Consider the following 22,996-nt stretch of genomic DNA (forward strand, 5'->3'; position numbering starts at 1 on the left):
TGATTATGTAGGACTGTATGGTGGTTGCATCAAAACTTTGCCAGCTAGGCTCTCAAATTTCAACAATCACCAAAGATCTGTGGAATGTAGCATTGTCATGATAGAAGACAATACCTTTCCTATCATCAATTGTGGTAGATTATTTTGGTTTTTGTAGTTTTTCCTGTTGATGCTTTCTTGTTTTTTTTAGAGTGAAGTTAGAATCAATTGTTTGAGCAGGTGGCAGGAGATTGTAATGAACAATTCCTCTCCAATACACACACACACACACACACACACACAGAGAGAGAGAGAGAGAGAGAGAGAGTGGAGTGTGTGTGTTACTTTTTTGACATTAATCCTGGCATTTCTGCCATTTATGAATCTTTATCTGTCCTCAACAACAATCATTTTCTGTACATTATTGTTTGTTGCTGAATTATTCTGATGGCAAATTGCATCTTATAAATGACTTGGTAGCCCTGAGAGGGGCTGTTTGGGATTCTGTAGTGGCAGCCCTGCAAAGGGCCATTTGTGCATTTGTTGAGGTAGCCCCGAGAAGGGCTGTTGAGAGTCTGGTTGCTGGTCTCCAATGATGTTGGCTCGGCTTGACAGGTTGAAGTCGTCAGGTTGCAGCTTGTCCTTTGGAAATGGACCAAGCTTTCCCTCAACATTAGTTGGGTCCCCACTACAGCATGGCAGTGTTGGGTTGATGGCAGTTGTCTTTGGTGCAGCAGAGGCGGTGCAAGGGGCTTATTCATTCTTCTTCTTCTTGCTCTTTTCTTGGTGGTGGTCTGGGAGTGAAGACTTTCAATTTCCCATGTCACTGCTTATATAGAAGCCAGTGCATGGTGAGGTACTGCACACTCAGCAGGAGGTACCTGGCTTGGTGGGAGACATGTGCAAGTGTATGTATGTGATGTATGTGAACTGCAGCTCCCCATGACATTGTACCCGCTAGTGTTGTGCCTTCTGGCATGAAGAAATGGCATGATCTGTTTTTCATTGCCCATAATGATTCATTTTGAAAAATGGCATAATTTTCATTATGTTTAACAATGATTCACAAATGGAAATTCAAGCTATTAAATTTTCATTGTTAAATCATGTTACACCCTAACATCAAGCTTTTTTTTTATATTTAGCCTTTTTCAAGTCGTTTAAAAGCATTTTGTGGTCAGTGTTTAGTTTATTCCTAATATCATGACTGTTATTTGTCAGATTTGTTCAATTTCTTTTCAGATTTTTAGTATCAGATTATTAGATTTTTAGTACTGATTTTTCAGTAATTGATCAAACAAAGTGACCTGGATCATTGACATAAAAATTTCTATATTGAAAACTCTTGAACTATCTTTGTGGACCATGTACTGATACTGCACTATGTCCATAAACAAATATTTTTCGCAGTCTGAGTCGCTTTGTTTTCTTTTTTGTGATAAAATGTCAAAATATAACGAATTTCTTCTTTATTTTTATTTATTTTCAAGATGTAATTACTTTTAAATAAATTGATATATTATAAACTTTTTATAAATACTCAGCAGTATGTCACCTTTCAAAAGCATGCAAATGTTGCTAGATTTGTTTTATATTATCAGAATTATGCAATCCTAAAGGCATGTACCAGGAGAATATGAAGAAACTTTTATATTAACTTTAATATTTTCATCTACACAAGCTTAACCTTTCAGAAAAAAAATCATTGCTGGTTATATCATTAGATATCATATACAAACAGTTGTGTTCCAATAAATACATGATACTTGACAAGAAAAAACTCGCACAGCTATAAAGCTACATTTTCAGAAGTTTTTACTTCTAAGTAGCAGAATTACATAAATGTGCAAATTAAACTACTTCTAGATCCATTTATACAATAAAAACAAATTTAAAAATAATTATATCATACTATTAAACTCTAATTTTAATTTTATTTATTTAGTTTCTTTACCCGTAAAGATAACCATTATCATATTGTTCATTGTTATATACTGTTGTCACAAAAACAATAGACCAGAAAGAATTAAGAATATACACAGATGGAATTGGTGATAGTAGGGGGTTATATAACTAAGAAAATATGATACATTTTATTTCTTGACAACATTTAACATGTGACTTTCTCTGGCAATTTTAAATAAAGTACATCTTACAGCTACATGATGAATAACTCTTTGTGATTCTTTATTGAAGATTTCAGATCCAGTCATTCAAATTATCAAATGGTATAATGCTTTAAGTGTTGACATCTTTTCTTTCTTTACACCCACACCTTTCAATTTCTGTTTGTTACTTCCTCAAAAGTTCAAGGTGTTGGGTAACCTTCCGAGTGTAAGGGTGCAATTACACTCTTACACTCTATAATGTGATTTTTTTTTTTGAGAAAAAAATCATCTAAAGGTTGTGTAATCCTACAGGTGTGTTTATTCTTAGTTTTATAAACAAATGGTATGTGATGTTTTCTTTGAATTACACTACTTTATGCACAAAATGTTTGAAAATTATATCATTATTAACATACTTTAAACTGGCCTCAGAAATAGGACCAGTAATAATACATCTGTATTAGACATATCTTATGATAAGAAATGTTTTAGTGTTGAACTCATTAGCCATGAGGAAACATTGTTTGGAGCAAATACTGGAAAATGTGGAATTCATAATCTATTTGATGAAGTTTTATAAGAATAAGGATAAATAATATTTATGACTTGAAGTCTGAATAAGTATTGGCAACTAGTTGGTGAAGATGCTTCAGATAGATTGGAAGTATGAAGTTTTATATTCTTTCTTATAGTAAAGACAAGCTGAAAACCAGTTTTATTTACTTTTACTTACAATTTATTTATAAGGAAAATTGTAACCTGATTGGGATTTGAACCAAAAACCCTTTGGATAAAAGTTAAGCAATGGTTTCACTTTGAAACAGATTGTTATGAGAGAATTCATTTTACTATCTTTCTTAATACCATTCTTATTGAAATTGAAATGTATTCTTAAATCTTGGTACTATAATCTGCCTTATTATGTCTGACATTTATTACCTCTTTAATGTAATTTTTTACAAAAAAACATTTGTTGGAAAATTGTTTAAAAAAATAAGCTGATGATTATTTGAAATTTATAATTTCTAGAGGCAGTGTATTGTTTCACTAGAAAAAGGGGGACTACATTAAAATTTTATTTACACTGTTTGTCCTAGTTTTTCTTATAGCTGTGATGCATGTAAAGCATCACAGCTATAAGAAATCTTATAGCTGTGATACATGAGATACAACAGGAACCAATCAGAGTTACTTTATCTAAGATTAATGGTCTTTACAGTATAGCCATTCTCTGTGGTGATCAAAGTGAAAATTTTACTAGTATGACTAAATATTTTACAGTTGGTTAAATTTCACTGGTTTGGGGTGTTTATATTAGACACATATATTATAATATTAAACTCTATGAAGATGATAATGTGAAACCACTTCAATTCTGACCTTTCTTATTAAGCCTGACATGCAGTCCATTTTATTTTTGAAAGTCGTCTTATTCAGTAGTGAGTAATTTATGATTCATGTCAGGTCACTTATAGTCTTTATGGTTATAGTGAACATGTAATTGAATTTTGTATTAAAAATTTAATTATTTATCTTTCCAGCGGATGATTTATCATCAATAAAATATGAACATCCACTTAATTTTAAGAATGAAATATTACCATTATTACCTTCTAGTCACGTAACAGCTGATAAAGGTACTGGTTTAGTTCATATAGCAGCAGCACATGGTCAAGATGATTTTATAATTGGCAAAAAAAATGGTTTTAAAATAGTGAGTACTTGTATTATTACTTGTTTTTTTTTTTTTTTTTTTTTGTAATTAATTGTTATTATAATGCTTAGTAGTGTACCATTAACTATTGGGTTGAAAATAATTTTGGTTTTGTTGTGTAAAATGAAACTCAGTTTTTTTTATACCAAGAATGAAGATTAATCAGTATCATATTTTCCATTTTGTCTGATAACCTTTTGCCATCTTTCTGGCAACTTCACGATTCCATGTTCATGGAATTTCTGGTCCTTATCAGCAAAAAACTGAACTGATTGCGATTTCAGGTCAACAACATTAGTGAAAGTTTTCCATTAAAAGAGTTTTGCAAACTTCAAAATAAATGATAATCTGATGGTGCAAGTTAATGACTATGTGAGGGATGAAACATCACTTTGCATTCAAGCTCCAGTAATTTTCCACAAGTTACTGAAGATGTTTGAAGTATTGCATTGATTTGGTAGAACACACAGTTCCTTTGTGATTTGTCAATTCTGATCATTTCTCTTTAATTACTTCCTCCAATTTCATTAGCTGTTAACAGTAAACATTTGAATTTGGTTCCTTGGAAGTAGCTCATAATACACAAATGGCCTTTGTCATTCTACCAAATTTACAGCATGATCTTTTTTCATGCAATTCAGCTTTCGATTGGCTTGTGCTGGTTCATCTCGCTTGGACCATGATCGTTTTTGATTGATGTTATTGTAGATGATAAATTTTTCATCACCAGTGATGATTAGTTTCAAAAAAGGGTCAACTTTATTGTATTTGAGATGCATATTGCAAATATTGGTTCATTGTAGTGAGTCTCTTACAATTCATACAGAACCCAAATATTGAGCTTCTTAATGAGTTCAAGACAGTTGATGTGATTTTCAATTGTATGCAGTACATTTTACCTCTCTGCAATGTCTCGTACAATTATGCAATAATCTGACTCAGTTATGGCTTTGATTTGGTCTTTATCAACTTCAGTAGGTCGATCAGAATGCTCGCTGGTCATCCTTGAGTAAAAATATCTATCACCAGAATGGAATTTTTTAAACCAATTCTGACAAATGTATTCTGTTAGGTAATCAAGACCATAAACTTTAAATATCTCTTTGTGAGCTTCAGCAGCTTTCTTGTCTTTATGAAATAAAAAAAGGAAAATATGATGAAAGTGTACGTTTTTGCACTCCATATTAAAATTACCATAAAGTAACAGGTGCAAACAAAATTACAGGCAATCTGCTTCTAAAGTGTGCTAAAAGTGACAGCTATCAAATGCCAATAGAAAAAAAATTCATAACATTGACAGAAGCCCAGAAAACCCACCGTGTTGTCTAATGGTGAACTCATCCTCAAAAATCAGCTGATTTTGAAATTTGATTGTTCTATGGTTTAACTCCTAGTAAAGGCAGTTACTTTTATACGGATTGAATATTAGATCATGGATACCAGTGTTCTTTGGTGGTTCAATCTCAGGAATGGTCGACCTGAGACTGTACAAGACTACACATCATTCACATTCATACATATCATTCTCATTCTTCCTCTGAAGTAATACCTTATGGTAGTTTCAGAGGCTGAAACAGAAAAAAATAGAAAAAGAGAAGTCCAGAAAAAACATAAAGCTATATATTTATGAAAACTGTTATTACTTTTGTGCCAATCCCAATATTATATTATTATTATTATTTATATATCGTTAATTATTTTTATTTAATATGTAAAATATTAATTCTGCAAAAGTTATTTAGTTTATTATACCAATGATTTATTGAATTTTAAGTTGATAGGTATTAGTTATTATATTTAGTTAGAATAAAAATAATTGCCTGTAGCAGTTTTTTTAAAATAGCTCTGATGAATTTAAAACATTTCATCTAAATTGTGCATTTTATCCAAAAAAAAAAGTCGTGTCTGTGAAAATCACATGCTTTTTGTATTGTATTCTTATTTTTTTCTCTTTTGTTTAATCTCAGGAAAGTATTGTTGATGAAGATGGAAATTATACAAATGCCGCTGGCAAAGGTCTTGTTGGTTTAAATGTTTTATCAGAGGAGTGCAGCAATAAAGTTTTAAAATTAATTAACAGTGAATGCATATTGAGTGTTGACAAATTTAAACATAGTTACCCTTATGATTGGAGGACAAAGAAACCAGTAATACTTCGTGCAAGTGAACAGTGGTTTCTTGACACTGATAATATTAAACAAGATGCTATTGTAAGTAATTTGTAATCATTTATTAATTATTTTCTTTAATTTTTTTTTATATAAAGTTTTCAAAGTATTTATTAATTACAAGTTTATTTTGTAAATTGCGTAGTTGCTAATCAATTATTATTTTATGCGATGGAAATCACATTATGTCATAGAATGATAATATGATTTGGCCTGCTGGGTTACTTGGTGTATGATTTTTTTTTATGAGTATTTTAAGAAAATCAAGTGTTCTCTCATAATATTAATGAATTGAAGGCTACTATTTCTGAAGAGATCAAAGTGATCTCTGTTGAGATGTTGCAGTGACTTAAAATAAATTTGCAATCTTAGATATTAGAGTGTACACTCATGAATAGTTCTCATCTGCAGGCTGGCTGGCATTTTATCTAACAAACGATTTTTATGTAAGATGCTTGATAAATAGCATTGCCATCCTGTTTGATGTTCTAGCACTTCTTTTAAGAAGAGAGAGATTTGTAGAATTGCAATTTATGTTTATCAAAGTATGCTTTTATTTGAAAGTACATGAAAGTCTATAGGACATATAAATGTTTATTATTGCTTTTAATGATAACTATTTCTGTTGCCCATAAAGTGAATTTTCTGGATGTTTTGTGAGATGAGAAGTTGAAATACAACTTATAGTTTGATTTTATATTTATAATTTATCTTATAAAGGTGTTATCTATATAATGCAATATTATGTTCCGATCATAATAAAAAAATTATTTTTCTATTTATTATACCTCGCTTAAGTAATATTATATAATGTGTAATATCTTGCTTGGATCAGTTAGGTATCTTTTGTAAATAAATATGTTGTAAATTGAGTACATCCCATCAATATTACTATAACATGAAATGTGTAAAATTGATGAAATTGCCCTGCTATAAAATAATACTCCTGCTTAATATTTTGTGATTACATGTTCCTTTCATATGCCCAGAAGAAACAGCTCTTCACTTTCTATAATGTTTTATTTATTTTCCCATATTCCTTCTCTTTGGAAAAATTTCAAAAAAGTTATAAAAAAATACTTTTTTATTATTAGTTAAAAATATAAATTTGTTAAAATGTTCATTACTTTAAAAAAAATAATTTGTTTTAATATTTATTTTTAGAATGAATTGAAAGATGTTAAAATTGTACCTGATAGAAACAGTTCAGGATTTTTATCATTACTGGAAAGACGGCCATATTGGTGTATATCTAGACAGCGAGTGTGGGGTGTTCCTATTCCAGTAGTTTATAATAAATTAAATGACACTCCAATCATAACTGGGTAATTATAATAATCTTATATTGATTTTTACAGTAAAATTTCTCATTATTGGTATAATATGGGCTTGGACACATTCTGTTATTGTATATAAGTAAATTAATACATGTACTCTGAATGTTAGAACTTGAAATAAATAAACATAATATATATATATATATATATATATATATATATATATATATATATATAACTCATATATTTTTTTTTTTTTACTGATTATAATTATATTTAAATTCTATTAAATAGACCTCCATTACAGAATATTGTCTATGACATAACTTGCCTTAATTTTTCATGAAAGTACTTCGCAGAATTCTGTATCCTTAGCCATGATTGAAATAATTTTGTTATTGCATAATAAAAATTTAAAAATACAAATACCAAAAAATTGATATTAATTTACATGATTGCTGTTATCTGTTGCAGTTTTTTTATAAGATTGTTTCTCTCAAACATTGTATTACATCATTTCAATTTGATAAACCATCAGACAGTGTTTGAAGGAGATGGTCTTATAAAAATTGTAACAGATAGTAGCTTTTCTTTAAATTAGTATGCAATTTTCATTATTTTAGTATTTTATTATTTCAATCATGACTGAGGATGCAGGATCTTGTGAAAGTACTTTCATAAAAATTAAGGTAAGATATGTCTTATCTCAATATTCTGTACTATATGGGCGGGAAGTCCCTTTACACTGTTTTTAATAAAGCCCAATAATCCAGCTTTATTGGGCTCTACTGCAGCCAGTTCTCACCATTGATATTGCTTACTGCTGCTGAAAAAGGTGGGGAGGATAAGCTGTAGTGGGGCAGTAGTAGTGTGTTCATTCCTGGTGGGATAATGTTAGTTGTAGGTGAGTGTGGAACGATAGTGGATACAGGTGCGTTCACTGTCAGAAAGCATTTGTTAGCTTGTGTGTGGGTCCACGAAAGTCCATACACTGGTAAAACATTAGAGAACATTATCAATGACTTCTTTCTTTGTGCATTTTGGGAAATCATACCATCACAGCCAACATTACTGACATGGGAGAATAAGGCTTTTGCAACAGGAATTGTTCTTGACATGATGTGGGAGGCCAAGCACTTAAGTTGAGATGTGTGTTGCTCTGGAAGTACCAATTCAACAATCACTGTTGAAATAAACACGCAAACATTCTGTAAAGTTAGGCATTCCAAGATCAACAGTGCGAGACCATATGAGGAAAGACATGAAAGTTAAATGTTTTCATCCACCCACAGTTATGAATTGAGTGAGAATGACCTTGATCAGCATGTGTGTGCATGTCCAAACATGAACTGTTGAATGCTTTCGAAAAGAAAACTATAAAAGGAATGTCATGTATGTTCTCAGACGAGTGTGTGATTTATCGAAGTTCTGAAATGTTTTTTCATGGCCAAAGGCAATCTTCATTTTGTTGTTATTAAGATTATTATTATTATTATTATTATTATATTTTTTGCCAAGAACATTATGATTTCTATGTTCAGTACTGTTTACGTTTCTTAGCTTCATTCTTTTATTATGTGCTGACGAGTTTTGGAACAGCTCCATTGTCAAAACGTATTGTACACAAGTACTAAATAAATTTTGAATTTTTCACCCCAGATTCTTCAAAAACTACTGCAGATATGGTTCTAGGATCTATTTTATTCAATGTCTCAAGTCAATAACCATAAAAAAATCATAATTCTTCCCCGTAATTAACGTTCTAAAAATTTCAGTACAATCTCACTTCACCGGAATAGCTAAAATCCAAGCAAAATCTATCACTAGCCGTAATTCACAAATGATGCATTTTAGGACATATTTTTACATGAACGTTTTTCATTACTTTCACGAATAGAATAATTATTTATATAATATTTATGAAAATCCTGGAAGAACTTCTGTGATAGTGTATATAAATATACACTATTTGTATATATATATTTTTTAAAATTTACTTTTCTTAAAAACATTCTGTAAGATCAGTTATTTTTTAGCCCAGTCCCAGGTTATATATTCTTTGAAAAGTGGTGTTAACTGAAATTTAATAATAAAACTTGAAACTGAACTTACAGAGCAAACAGTAAATGAACACTTAAATCCAAATGAAAATAACTTTATAGTTAAGTTCAAAGTTGATTTGATGTATAACAGTTGTTTGCTGATGGACTGTATTCACCTAACCAATTAAGAGAATAATTAATTTTTTGAAGTGATGATTGCACTCATTTTGTTTTGTTTTAATATAAAGCGTAACTGTAATGCACAATTGCTCATAATTCTCAAATGAAAAGAGGTAATCAAACAAAACAATTGTGATATTAGAGTACATTTTAGTTTCTATAAAAACCTAATTTATTTTTCTACGTAGTCACCATTTGCAGCTGTACATTTCTCACAATTTGAAACAGTTTTCTTATTCTGTCATTCGAAAGTAGTGATAGTCTTTCCTTGATCCATGATCTCACTCTACATCCTTCAGTTTATCGTATATGTCTCTTGTACTCAGCTGCCCCTTGTATTTTATCATGATATGCAAATAACTTTTATTATGTTATAAAAGTTTCTTTAATAAATATGTAAATAATTTTGATTTCAGATCTCTTATTGAACATTATTGTAGATTACTTGATTCTCATGGTATAAACTTCTGGTGGGAATTACCACTATCTCATATTATTCCAGAAAATATCTGTAATGAACTCAACTTAGATATAAAAGATGTTGAAAAAGGACAGGTAGGTATGTTATTCTTTAAACATAAAAGTAAATAATGATTTTGTCAATGGTAGTTATTGATGAACTTTATAATCATATCAATATTATTGCTTACAGAGACCTTCAATCTTATTGAAGTTGTATGTGGCTCTATTGTTTTGTTATTAATATCTATAATAATATCACTTAAAACCATTTCTTGGTAATGATGGTGGTGTGCCATCATGTAAATTTTCAGTGATTATCTTTATACAAATTTACTTGTTTTAACCTAATTTATTTCTTATTCAATTTAACAGTTTCTGCAGAGAGTGTATGAAAATAATTTTCAGTTGTAGATGTATGTTTATGTCTTTTAAACAAGTGCATGATTGTTTTCATTTATTTTTTATTTGTATAATCTACATCAGTTTCTTGGATTTGTTATAGCAACTTTACTTTCTTACATGTTCAAATTGTCAAAGTATTATGATAAAACTTGAAAATATGAGTAAATTTTTTTTTTTAAATTGGTGAGTAAATATAAGAAAGAAAATTCTTTTATTTGTGTTATTCAATTTTTTATATATGAATATGACTAAACCAGACTACATCACAAAAGCACAAAATAATTTTAAATTTTGTTATAATATTTATATGCATTAAAAAAAATTACCTCTCATGATCAAATAATGAAAATTATTAATTTTAGGAAGGAAGTTGCTGATAGTAACAACCATATCCAAAATTAATCATATTTTGTAGCTAGTTATTGAGAAAAGATTTTTATGCAAATGGGTCAGTAAAGTCTAAATTTTATGCTTATGCTAAGTGAATAAAAGTCTAATACATTATTACTTCTTAAATCATTTGACCACAGTTGCATTCTCCTTATCTTATTTCTATGAACTAATCTTTTATTCTCATTATACATTTTATTGTATTTATATCATCTTTTATCTATTTTATGTATACTATCTTCACTTTTCTTTACAATCTTTTTTCTCTAAAATTCTTATATAGGGGAAAAATAATAATTTCCTTGGGACTTTGGGTCACAGAAGTATATGCAAAAACATTATCATTTTATTTAACAGAAACTTGTAAAATGGTAATATGTTTACCTAGAATCCAAAAGATTCTAGATTTCAGTCCTACTCAGGCTCTGAGTTTTACATATTACTCTTTTCATTACTTGCAATGAAAAGTAGCTTGCAGGTGGATGATAGTTTGTTGTTACCATATGAATAAATAAATAAATAAATAATACTTGGTCAATATGGTGTGCAAGTGCATATATATTCAGTTTATTTTCCAACAGATTAATCACAACAGATAGGTTTCCACTGTATGGAGACATCTATCAGCGTGGTTTAATTTTTGAGCTATTAATTCTGATTAATGAGCGTTGTACCAGCTTCAATCGCTTTCATAAACATGTCGGCATAAATCTGATTGGCTCCATGAATGGTGATCGATATCCATTTTTATGGATGTCATTCACCATGTTAGAAAACATTCATAGATATTTATAATGTAATAAATTGTGACATGGTAACTCATTATTGTGTATTATTTGTGTTTATTGTAGCAAATGATTCATTCCTGTACAGTCAGATTAACTTACCATGGGTGCCTAAATAAATAATCCAAAATTTTTGTTCCTTTTTTAAAAGATTCTACAACAGAGATTCTGCTTCTAAGACCCCTGTTTCAGCTCGTTTAATTTTCAACATTCTACTGTCATACCACATCTTAAAATGTAGAAACAAAAGTGTTCTATACTTTTTCTTTTTGTTTTCCTAAGGTTAATATTTCACTGCCATGCACAGCTTTGTACTCTATTCAAATATCTAAAACAATTTTTTTTTTTATTCATAGATTTATTTCAGTGGATTTTATTAGATTTCTTTTATGAATAAAGTTATTCTGCTTGCTCTGGTTAGATGTTTTTATAATTTTACCCATCCATTTTAATTCCACTGCCTTTTAAAGAGATAAAGTTTTATAAGTCTTAGTGATAATATTATATAAAGTTAATTTGGTTTTTTTACAGGATATTTTAGACATATGGTTGGATAGTGGTTTATCTTGGTCATATGTATTAGATGACAATCAAATTGCTGATATGTATTTAGAAGGTGTTGATCAGTTGACTGGTTGGTTTCAGTCATCTCTTATCACTTCAGTCGCTTTAAGAGGCAAAGCACCGTATAAGTATGTTGAAATTTATTTCAGAATGTTTGAATAATATTTTATTTAAATAATTAACTCATAAACATTTGAAATGAAATGGTTTTTAATAAATATAATCACTTTTTTTATATATTTGCTTTTATTTTATCATCATACTATAAATTGATTTTTATTTTTTTATGAAAGATATATGCTGTGTCAAAATGTGATAGCACGTTAAAATTATTGACTGACTAACTTTCTAATTATTAAAGCTTGTACTTTCAAAGGATCTTTTGGAACTAATTAGCAACATCTGGAGAAAAGTGGCAGTATTCTGAAAGCGAGATTATTTAAAATAATATTACGCTTTAATTTTCTTTCTGAAGCAGATATTTCCATCATACCATCTTCATCACTTTTAGTTGCCAAATCATACCGTAGATTTCAATTCCTTCTGCAATAGAGGTCTGGTTCATCTATTTGTAGTAAGCTGGTTACTTTCCACATGCCATACAAATAATTTGTTGATTGGGGAAGAGAATTTCTAGGAAGTTGGTTCCTAATTTTGCATAGCTCTCTGATTTTTTAAGTAAAATGATTTTGGTGCATGTATTTTATGCTAGGCATTGCTAGAGTTTGATCAGTAAAATTATAAGTTTGCTTGTTCTGTGTAAAAATATCTCAGTCTCCTGAGGGTTTGTCTCTTCTACTTGGAAGAAAGGGTCTTGAAGCTATCCTTTTGGTGTGATCAATTTGTGTTTTTACAATTCCTCCATGATTGTATAGCTCTTTTCCACTGTTCTTTCCTTTTCCTTTTTGTTTCTTTCCTGTTGTAGGTTCTGAGTGGTTGTTCTGAGACGTGGTTAGGTTCTGAGTGATTGTTTTCTGAGTAGTTCTGAATATTAAGGATGTGCATGCTGCTATGCTAAATAAAAAATATTTAGCTATAGGTATTGATAACTTTATCCACAAGAGAAGACACCAAAAATACAGAACATTATTTTTAATTGTTTATATTCTTTTCAACATTAATCAGTATTTATATTTCATGTTTTCTTTTCTGGGCATTTTTATTTAATTTTTAATAGTGAATTTTTGAAATTTTAGTTTCTTAAAACGCGTGCATCGTGTTCAAGTGATGATAACGCTGAAACATTTTTCATCCTGCAAAAAAAAAAAAAAAAAATTAGTAAAAAGATTCTGGAGGGATTGGAGGGATTTTTTTTAATCTTCAATTGCCGTTAAATGGTGTAGCGTTACTAATTAATTATCTCACTACTATATAAAGAGACATTTTTTTCATTTGTTCCTGATAATCATGAAAACGATATTGCTGAACCAATCAGTACAAAATGTTAACTGTAGCTTTCTTGTGACTCCAGTTTGTTTTCTACAATTCAAATCTCACCAGTCTCATTACTATATAAATTGTAAATAAAAAAATTATTTAAATAAATAATCTAGGACTTCTTTTGCTAAATTTAATGTCATTGTCTAATGTGGTAGTGACATGCAGGAGCTCATCCTTAAGCAAGTAAAGTAGCACTATATATATTCTTATATTCTGAACTGAGAAGTTTCATCAGGGTAAGCCATACCTATAATCAGCATAGATTCAATTTGCAATTTAGTATTAATATTTTCATAATGCTTAGGTCAACAAGGTCACCAGTAGGAAGAAAAACTTCTGGGCTACTAGAATTTGTGTTCATAGACAATGTGAATCTGCGCCAGAGAGTTTTTAAAGATTCTCAAAGACTTGAAGACCAATGAATATGCTCAGCTCAAAATCAAGTTCAACTTTGAGAAATATAAGTTATGAAAAATGAAAAATTTGAGAGCAAGAGCCCACATGTAATTACCAAAAAATTGTTTCCAAATTCTGAAGTTGTATACGCATAAGTGTGGTTGAAGTCACAACAGGGGATGCTAGCACAATAGATTATTTAAGCGGAGATTGTCTCAATACTTGCCAGTATGTATGTGTGGGATTATTATGTGAAAAATATTTTTGACTTGTGTTACCTCTTCAGTGAGTAATGGTTTTGGTTCTAAAAAATAATTAAGATGTTATTTCAAGTTTTCTACTTTCATTGAATGGCTCTTTTTACTTTTGCCTCTAAATTTTTTTTTTAATTTGGCTTTGAATATTTTTTTTGTTATTCATTTTACATATTTCATTCAAATCTATGATTCACCTTATTTGTTTTTTCCTTTTCTTCATTTTTTATTTCTACGTTATATATTACTAGTGTATTACTCTACAATATACTGAAGATGTGATCATCTTATTTACATGAATTTTTAATGTATAAAATATACTTGTCTGCTACATAATATATCCATCTGCCCTTTCCTGTATCCTAATTATGATTTGGGTTGTAAATGAACAGTCCCTTCTATAATATTTTGTCTGTTTTTCCATAATTCTTCATCAAAATTTTTATCAGTGTAGTATCCTAAAACCTTTTTTTTTATTTAGTTACCTCTTTTCAGCTTTACCTCCTGGTTACTTTTTTTATTATTTCCAACTTGAAGTTAGAAAATATCTTTTGTAACCATTTTCTCCATTACATGTATACTCAAACCGATTCAGTTTGTAAATTGTCTCCTTAAGTTTCCAATTTTTAAATTTCTCTCTTTTTTTCTTTTAATCTCTGGGACCACCATTAGATATTGCTTCAGAGGATGTGATGAATGACAAGTAGCGTGTGAAAATGCCTTGCCTGACTGGGATTTGAACCTGGGATCTCCAGATGAAAGGCCGAGATGCTACCACTTGTGCCATGGAAGCCGGAAAATTTCTCCCTTACTTATTCATATCTCACCCTACCCGTGCAGTATTTTCTGTAAAAATTAAATTTTTTAAACTGAATTTTCTCACTTCTTTTGATGAAATATAATTTTCTCTTATTTGTGATTTTTGATTCTTTCTATCAACTGCTATTGTTCCTGTAATCTTTTTTCTCCTCTTGGTCACTTGGTTTTCCTGATCACTAATTTGAATTTGAGTTACCTACATTTAGTAACCACTTTCTGTTCATTTATTAAATGCTATAAAGTTATACTACATAAAGGTAAAGCAAGGTACAGCAATAACATGGGGATAAAATTTAATTAAAATTATTATTAAATTATATATTGAATTGGATTAGTACTAGGAATACAAAATAGTTGTTGTAATAGTTTATTAGCATACAATAAAAAAATTATAATTATATTATTATTCTAAGTTAGGTTAATTTAATATTATTGTGGTGGTAAAGGCCTTATAAACATTGTTTCGAGACACTGATTAGTCCTGTAGGATTTGTGTAATAACTGATGAAAGTTTTTGAATATATTCTTTAAATTGTTTAATATTAATTTTGTTATTTTGCAGGACTATATTTGTTCATGGTTATGCTGTTGATGATAAGGGTCATAAAATGTCAAAATCAATAGGCAATGTTATTAATCCACAAGATATAGTTTATGGTGGTCCTGATAGAAAGAAACAACCACCATATGGTATTGATGTTTTAAGGTAAATAATAATGAATTTATGAAAATTCAGAAGGTTAAATATAATATGATAATTTTTTTTTAAAATGAGTTCACATTCATCACAAGGCATATTTTAGGTATTTTTGTTTTCATATTGTTTGGTATTAATAATTAACCCTCCAAACCGATGTGACATATGAGTGTAATTGGTCACATATACAGGAAAAACCTCTGTGTATCTTGTTAAAATCATTGTTTGAAATTATTTGGGTGATTTAACAAACATAAACATGGCTTTCAGTATTATATGTATATTTTCTAAAGGCATTATTTTGAAACATAACTTTTGTTTTTAATGCTTATTGATAAACCTATCTTATAAATATAATTTTATTATCTGAATTAATGTTTTAAAAAATTATATAAAAATTGTTATAAAAAGCTGACAACACAGTTGTTTCTGATGCATGGTGTACACACACAACTTAATTTAAAACTTTATATAATATTTTTTCGTTTATTTAATTCAGTGATTCTAACTAAAGCGCATGCGCATACTGTATTTAATTTGTGCGGGTATGGCAGTACTAGCAGTGACGGTCAGCACTAACTAAACTAATGTAATTTCACAACTTATGTAGAATAAATTTTGCTTTTACAGTTGACAGAATTGTGTAGTTGCATGGTTTAATACGCCAGGTACAAAGTCATCTGGGAGATCGGTTTCAAGACCCAGCCAGACCAAGTTACTTTTTTACACTTTGAATATTATTTATTTATTTAATTCTACTGCTCCCCTGTTGTCTGATTCACCTATGAAGTCACAGCATAGCAGATCTCTACAACAGCATTTTTTTTTGTGGGGGTTTGATTTTTAAAAATATATTTTATGCAAATATTGGTATTTTTTAATTGTTAACAGATGTGCCTAAGAAAAATATGACCTTAATTAGACAAAATCTTGAGATATTGACGGTGACCTTGCTCTACAGCCTCACCTCGTTGACGTTTAAGTTGAAAATTTGTTGTTATTAATGTCCTATATATAGAAGTTATCTGATCAAGTTTGTTCAAAATCGGTCTGAAGATATAAAGTGATTTAGAGGCCAACACTGAACACATTCACAAACATGTACATATGAACATTAACATCTGGAAAATTTCCATCCTGTTTTTTTAGGTATCATATAGGTTTCAAAATGTTAAGATCCAGTGAAAACTGCATATGCCCAAATTGGACTAGTTACCTTACTTTCCCTTCTAGAGCTGTAGTGCTATCTACACAGGAAATACTATATTGTAAACAAAAATTGTTTTTATTGTTATGTTAAGTTATGAAAAAAAAATAGCCTTGTTGGTTTGTAGGCACTGTTAAGTGAGATACAAGCAACTCTTGAAACCATTATAGCTATAGAAGTTGTCAAAGATGACAAGATCTCATACCAGGCTTTTTTCAGAAACTGAGGAGTGATGTGGTTTCTTGCTGCTTTATTCACTTGGTTAAACGTGCAGTTACATGCTTGCATTTCAGACTCACTGAAATTAAGAAGATGTTCAGATCCACAACTTTACTCTGTTCATCTCAATTCTGATTGTGTAGAATCAATCAACTCTTGTATCTCAGATGCTTAAAATGCATCCCAATTAAAAAAAAAGAAAAAAATGTAAGTTACCAATATATATTATTATTTTTGTTTTGCAGATGGTGGGTGGCTGGACATGCTACACAGCATGTTAATGTACCTGTTAGTAATGCCCTTTTATCTGACAGCCAACAGTGTGTCCAAAAACTAAGATCAGTTTTACGATTTTTATTAGGTGCTACTTTTGATATCGAGCACATATCAAATGAGAAATCAGTAACACTTCATGCAATTGATAAATATATTTTACATCTTTTATATTTTTTTAATCAAGAGGTAATTTCTTTTGTACTTTATGTTAATCATATAGCTCTTAACCACTATATAAATTTTTACTTACATATACCTGTAGTTAATTAAATTTTTTAAGCTTTTAAAAACGATTTTTTTTAGGTTTTTAATTTCTTTAAATCCACAGCTTTTGACTGCTGATTACTCCAATCAGAGTGCGTTGGCTACATTTGTTAATGCTGTCCGCTTTTGATTGGAGTGGTCGTTTTACATTTTCTTTCTCGCCTTATTCTGTCATTAGCATTGTGTGTAGAGTTATTGTTAATATCTGGCGTTCTTATTGAATAACTGCTATTAATAGTGTTCTAACGTCGTTTTGCAGTTTTCTTTCCAAATTTGTTGCATTGTGTTGGTGAAAATGCATAACAATCCAGTACAATCATTGAATACATGCATTTTTTTTCCAAGAAAAAGGTTAAGTGAAACTGAGTTATTACATTATTTACAAAACAATAGCAGTGACAGTTAGAATCCTCTTGATGGTTCAAGTTCAAGTACTGATAACGAAGATGAGACCCCACTCATTTCTGGTTTAAAATGTCCCAGCACCAGCAGTTTCTACTGCTTCTGTGGCCCAAATTTCAGACAAAATAATATGGAAAAACACAAATATGTTATGAAGATTTTTTCCAGACTTTTTTCAGTTAATTATAAATGATGATTTTTTACCATCAGTTGTTAACCAAACAAATGAAAATGCTGTTCAGTTATACTAATACGCCCAGTGATGAGTGAACATTCTCATATTACTCAGTGGAAAAACATTATACTAGAGGAAATAAAAATTTTTCTAGGTCTATTACTTCATACTGGTACAATTTCTTTGAATCGTCTTAACGACTGCTAGAAAACAGATCTGTTATTTGATATTCTGGTATTTAAATAATATATGTCAAAGAATCGATTTCTTCTTATATTATAATGCCTTTATTTTACGTCGCCTGAAAAAGCTGTGGTGACCATCTGGGGAAAATAATAAGGCCTGTCATAGACGTTATTACCAAAATGAAAACTGTACATTATCTAGGTAGATAATGTACAGTATGAAGCAATGATGCTTTGGCAAGATTGTCTACAATTTAAACAATTTATGAAAAGTTAATGTCATAAGTATGGGTTAAATTTGTATATAATGACTGAAGCAAGTGGACTAATACAAAATTTCTTGTTTTTGAAGGTTATTTGAATGTATATAGCGGAGTGGGACATACAGAAAAAATTATGTCACTTGAAGAAAAGTTAGGTAAAGAACATGTAATGTATCTAGATTATTATTGCAGTAGTGTTAATTAACTTAAGCAACTAACTTATTGGACCAAAATACATATTGCACTGGAACTTTGCAGGCTAGTAGAAAAAATATTCCGAAGGAGTTAATGGATGCCAAATTGAAAAGAGGTGAAAACAAATCAATGTTTTTTAATGGTGCATATAGGGAAATGGTGATACAAATGTAATGTCAGTTAAATCACAACAGAGTTTGAAAATACACAGGCTGTTTTGAAACAAAAGAGGCCAGGAAGCAGAAAAGCCCGCCGCATTATAGGGTACAAGTTCATATCAGGAGTAGATCACTAAGATCAGTTGGTGGCTTGTTATCCTTGCAATAGGAAATCAATTCGCTGGTACAAAAAATTATTTGTGCATGTACTGCAGATGAGTGTAGTCAATTCATATTATTTGAATAACAAATTGGTTGTTTTTATGACTTCCAATTAGAATTAATCAGAGATTTGTTGTCTTTGTGAGTTTTACCATGTATTTGTCCTGTCAAAAAACCTCACTCACAGAATAACCAAAATAGGAAAAAACGCCTAGGAAAAAAGATGTAAAAGAAACCAGAAGAGTAAGCAGAAAAGAATGTAGAAAAACTAAAATCAGAACACAAACAATTTATGAATCCAAGGCACATCCAAAATGTTTTTGCTTAAAATATTTTGATATTTTTTCATAAAATTCAAATAAGTAAGTAAATCAATTCTGTAATAAAATGGTATTTAAAATAAAACTATCTTTGAGGTGTTTATTTGAAAGTCCCCAAGTTATTCAAGCACTCCGATCAGAGTGTTCAGCACCTAGTGAAAAATTCTACAACAATAATAAATACTCTGATTGGAGTTTATTTTTAAATGTAAAAAAATGTAAATATTAATATATTAATTTATAACAATTAAGGATTTTAAAAGTAATTAACAAAAAAAAAAAAATAGGCATTACGGTGAGAACGTTATTATTTAGTTAACTTTTAATATAGTTCATTTCATTTAGTCAGTATTTCATTTCATACAACTAAAAACTTATAATTTTTATTTCTGAATTTGTGTACCTTTGATAAAAAAAAGGGCTAATTATCAAGTTGAAGGTTTTTGTAGTACCTAAAGATGCACTTGTCGTTAATTGTTGTCATAGAGGTACAGCAGTTATTTCAACATCAGAAAAACATGAATATTCAATGTCTAAGTCTAACTTATCATCATTGGACACCATTGTAGAAAATTAAATGGCTAATTTGCAACATTGGAGCAATTGGTATGTCAAGCCATGGTTTTATTACGCATGGTAACCAAGTGCAATATAGTGTTGAAAATTGCCATATGAACAATCAAAACAGCTAAGTTTGGATTGGTAAAAAGCCTCACACTCTCATGAGCACATACATAAAATTGATGTGTAATATTATTCTGTTTTGTATCCCAGGTTCTTTATTTTTTTGATTTAACTGTAGATTGTGAATTTTTGTGACTTAATCCAGTAGTTTATTTCATCATCACAGGAAATTGAATAATAATGCTAATAAAATGTTACCTTTGTTCTTAGAATATTTTTATCTAAAAGTACTTTTAGCCTCAATGATATCTAAATCTTAAACCAGCATATATTTTTCCTTTGGAGATATTATAAAGTGTTGATTTAAAGAACAATCCTCTTAAATTTGGCTAACTGAAAACTATTATTGAAAGTGAAATTTCAAACATTAGTAAGTGAGCATGTTGAAAAGTAGTTGTAAGTATGAGAAAAGTAAGTCTGAATCTAATTAGTCTTATGCTTAGAGTCTTATGCTGAAAACATTATTAAAAAATGCATTATCAGGACTCAAACTGTATCTTAATTGTTGTATCAGCACAATTTTTTCCATTTAAATTAGTGTAGTTAATGCTTTATTGGTGTATTACTACAGCATTTTTCCTCCATGATCATGATAATACTGTATTATTGTTTACCATGCCTTTTTAGTAATTTTTTTATGTAGAATAATTTAGAGTAAAAAAATATTAAAATATATAGATTTATGGTTTCTTTATTTATTAATATATATATATTTTTTTTTTTTAGGTTTACAATCTGTATAATAGTTATCAATACAACAGAGTTTGTGCTCTTATTATAAATTTTATTACAAATGAAATTTCAGCCAAATATTTAACCATTATTAAAGACAGGTAAATTAATATTATCAATATTTTTGTAAATAATAAATTAGAGAAATATTTACTAAAATATTTACATAACTACTGCAAGTCTACTTCTGCCAATCTGGAAAAGTAAGATTTATTTTGTAAGGGTAACAGTTGGTGAATGTAGAAAATAAAAGTTATTGCTTAATGCATTTAAAACTAATTTATTATTAAAATTTTAATGCCTATTATGTATATGTGATGAACAGCATGAAAAAAAATTGATAACACCTAAAATTTATGAATGACTCACTTTTAAGTTAATGGAAATGTTTTTCCAAAGGACTAAGGAGTTAATCATCAGCATCTTTTCTGTAGTGTAGTTATGTTATTAATAGAGCCCATCTTAAAAAGATTAGAAGACCCCTTAAGTAGGTAATTGAATAATATATTTATTGTATATAGTATTAGTTCATTTAATATGTTATTTTTGCCAAATTTAGATGTTTAGATTTCATATTGTTCATACATGTTGAAATTGAAAACTTAGGTTTTTATGTGATGTCTTCCCGTGTTTGAAAAATTTTTGGTTGTTGTTAATGCCCTCTTTTGTATCTTCTATTTTATGAGGTGATTTCTACAAATTAATTAAGAGTAGACAGAATGAAAAAGTCACTTGTAGTACTGAATAACTGAAATGCACTGGCTCATGCGTCTCAGTGGACTTGGTATCTGACATGCAGATGTCTATGTAGCACAGTGAAGAACACAGCAGAAAATTTTTCACTTGAAAATAAGCTTGATGTGGGTTCTTGTTATCTTAAGAATGCCAATGCCAATTTGAGGAGTGACTTGTCTTATAACAGGTTACCTATACTTTTTTGTTTTTTGTGTATATAATTTATTTTTCCAATATAGAGTAATGTAAACTGTAAGAAAACAGTTGAATCAGTTATTTTAGTAATCCATCTAACACTTTAAAGCTTAATAAAAAAATTACATTTTTTAATAAGCTTTAATTTTAAAATTAAAAAACATTACATTAAAAAAAAAAATTTTTTTTTAAATGCAATTTAAAAATTTTTAAATTACATTATAAGTTTAATAAATAAAATTTGCAAGTCTTATTAAATTGCTATTTGAATTTATTGTAATATTACTACCATTTATTATTAATTACTAAATTTTCATAATTCTTGGTGGAGTTAAAACATTATATCTGAATATTGCCACTTTTATAAGATTATCTTTTATTTTTTATAAAAAAATTTTAATAATTTTGTTGTATATAAAATTGTGGTACTACTGTGGTGCAAATTTGCCTGTCTCTTCTCATATGACATCGTATCATAACATAAAACAGATAAGTTTTCTGTTATGTTTAATTTTCTTGAGGATCGGGCTAGTTTACGGGGCCAGAAGGCAATCATTATTCAAAACTATGAAAACGTTATTAAAAAATATTGCCTGGAATATTGTATAAATAAATTTCCTTTATATTTATTTTTTTTTTATTCCTTATTTATTCATTGCAAATTGTTCAACTTCTGAACAAGTAATTGTATGGTCTAATGAGATGAGGATATTATGTTTATGAGATGTAAATGAGGTTTAGTCTTGTGCAGACTTGACCAAACATTCCTGAGATATGTGTTTAATTGAATCCAACCACTACAGTGTACCAGTATCCACTGTTTACTATGCAAATCTGTATAAATGCAACATACTTTTATTGCAATTTGTGCCTCAGAACTTTCAATTTTGAAAATCAGCTGATTTGCAATAATGATTTTACCACTAGACCAATCTTCTCTACAATAGTTATACATTTGTTATTATTGTAGTTGTTTCATTTAGGGGAACTGCGTTAGTCCACCGTAAACATCCAAGCCCTCTATTTTTAGTATAAAAAGACTTGGAATTGGTATTTATTGTTCATGAACGCATGAAAATAACATTTTCAGGCTGTATTCTCAAAAATTTTGTATCATTTAGATTATGGTATTACTGAAAAGGAAATT

General features: G+C 29.3%; 1 protein-coding gene across 2 annotated transcripts in view; it reads left to right on the plus strand.

The window, feature by feature from the left end:
* Positions 1–22,996, plus strand: part of IleRS-m (Isoleucyl-tRNA synthetase, mitochondrial) — a 49,405-nt gene that overhangs the window by 19,261 nt on the left and 7,148 nt on the right. For both annotated transcript variants that reach the window (XM_075377113.1, XM_075377114.1), the window contains exons 7-14: positions 3,629–3,801; positions 5,769–6,011; positions 7,134–7,294; positions 9,885–10,023; positions 12,039–12,199; positions 15,543–15,686; positions 17,349–17,565; positions 20,914–21,020. In XM_075377113.1, coding sequence (XP_075233228.1) covers positions 3,629–3,801; positions 5,769–6,011; positions 7,134–7,294; positions 9,885–10,023; positions 12,039–12,199; positions 15,543–15,686; positions 17,349–17,565; positions 20,914–21,020 — 1,345 coding nt within the window. The remainder of the gene's footprint in view (positions 1–3,628; positions 3,802–5,768; positions 6,012–7,133; positions 7,295–9,884; positions 10,024–12,038; positions 12,200–15,542; positions 15,687–17,348; positions 17,566–20,913; positions 21,021–22,996) is intronic.

Source organism: Lycorma delicatula, chromosome 10 (genome assembly GCF_047948215.1).
Source record: "Lycorma delicatula isolate Av1 chromosome 10, ASM4794821v1, whole genome shotgun sequence".
Classification (NCBI taxonomy): domain Eukaryota; kingdom Metazoa; phylum Arthropoda; class Insecta; order Hemiptera; family Fulgoridae; genus Lycorma; species Lycorma delicatula.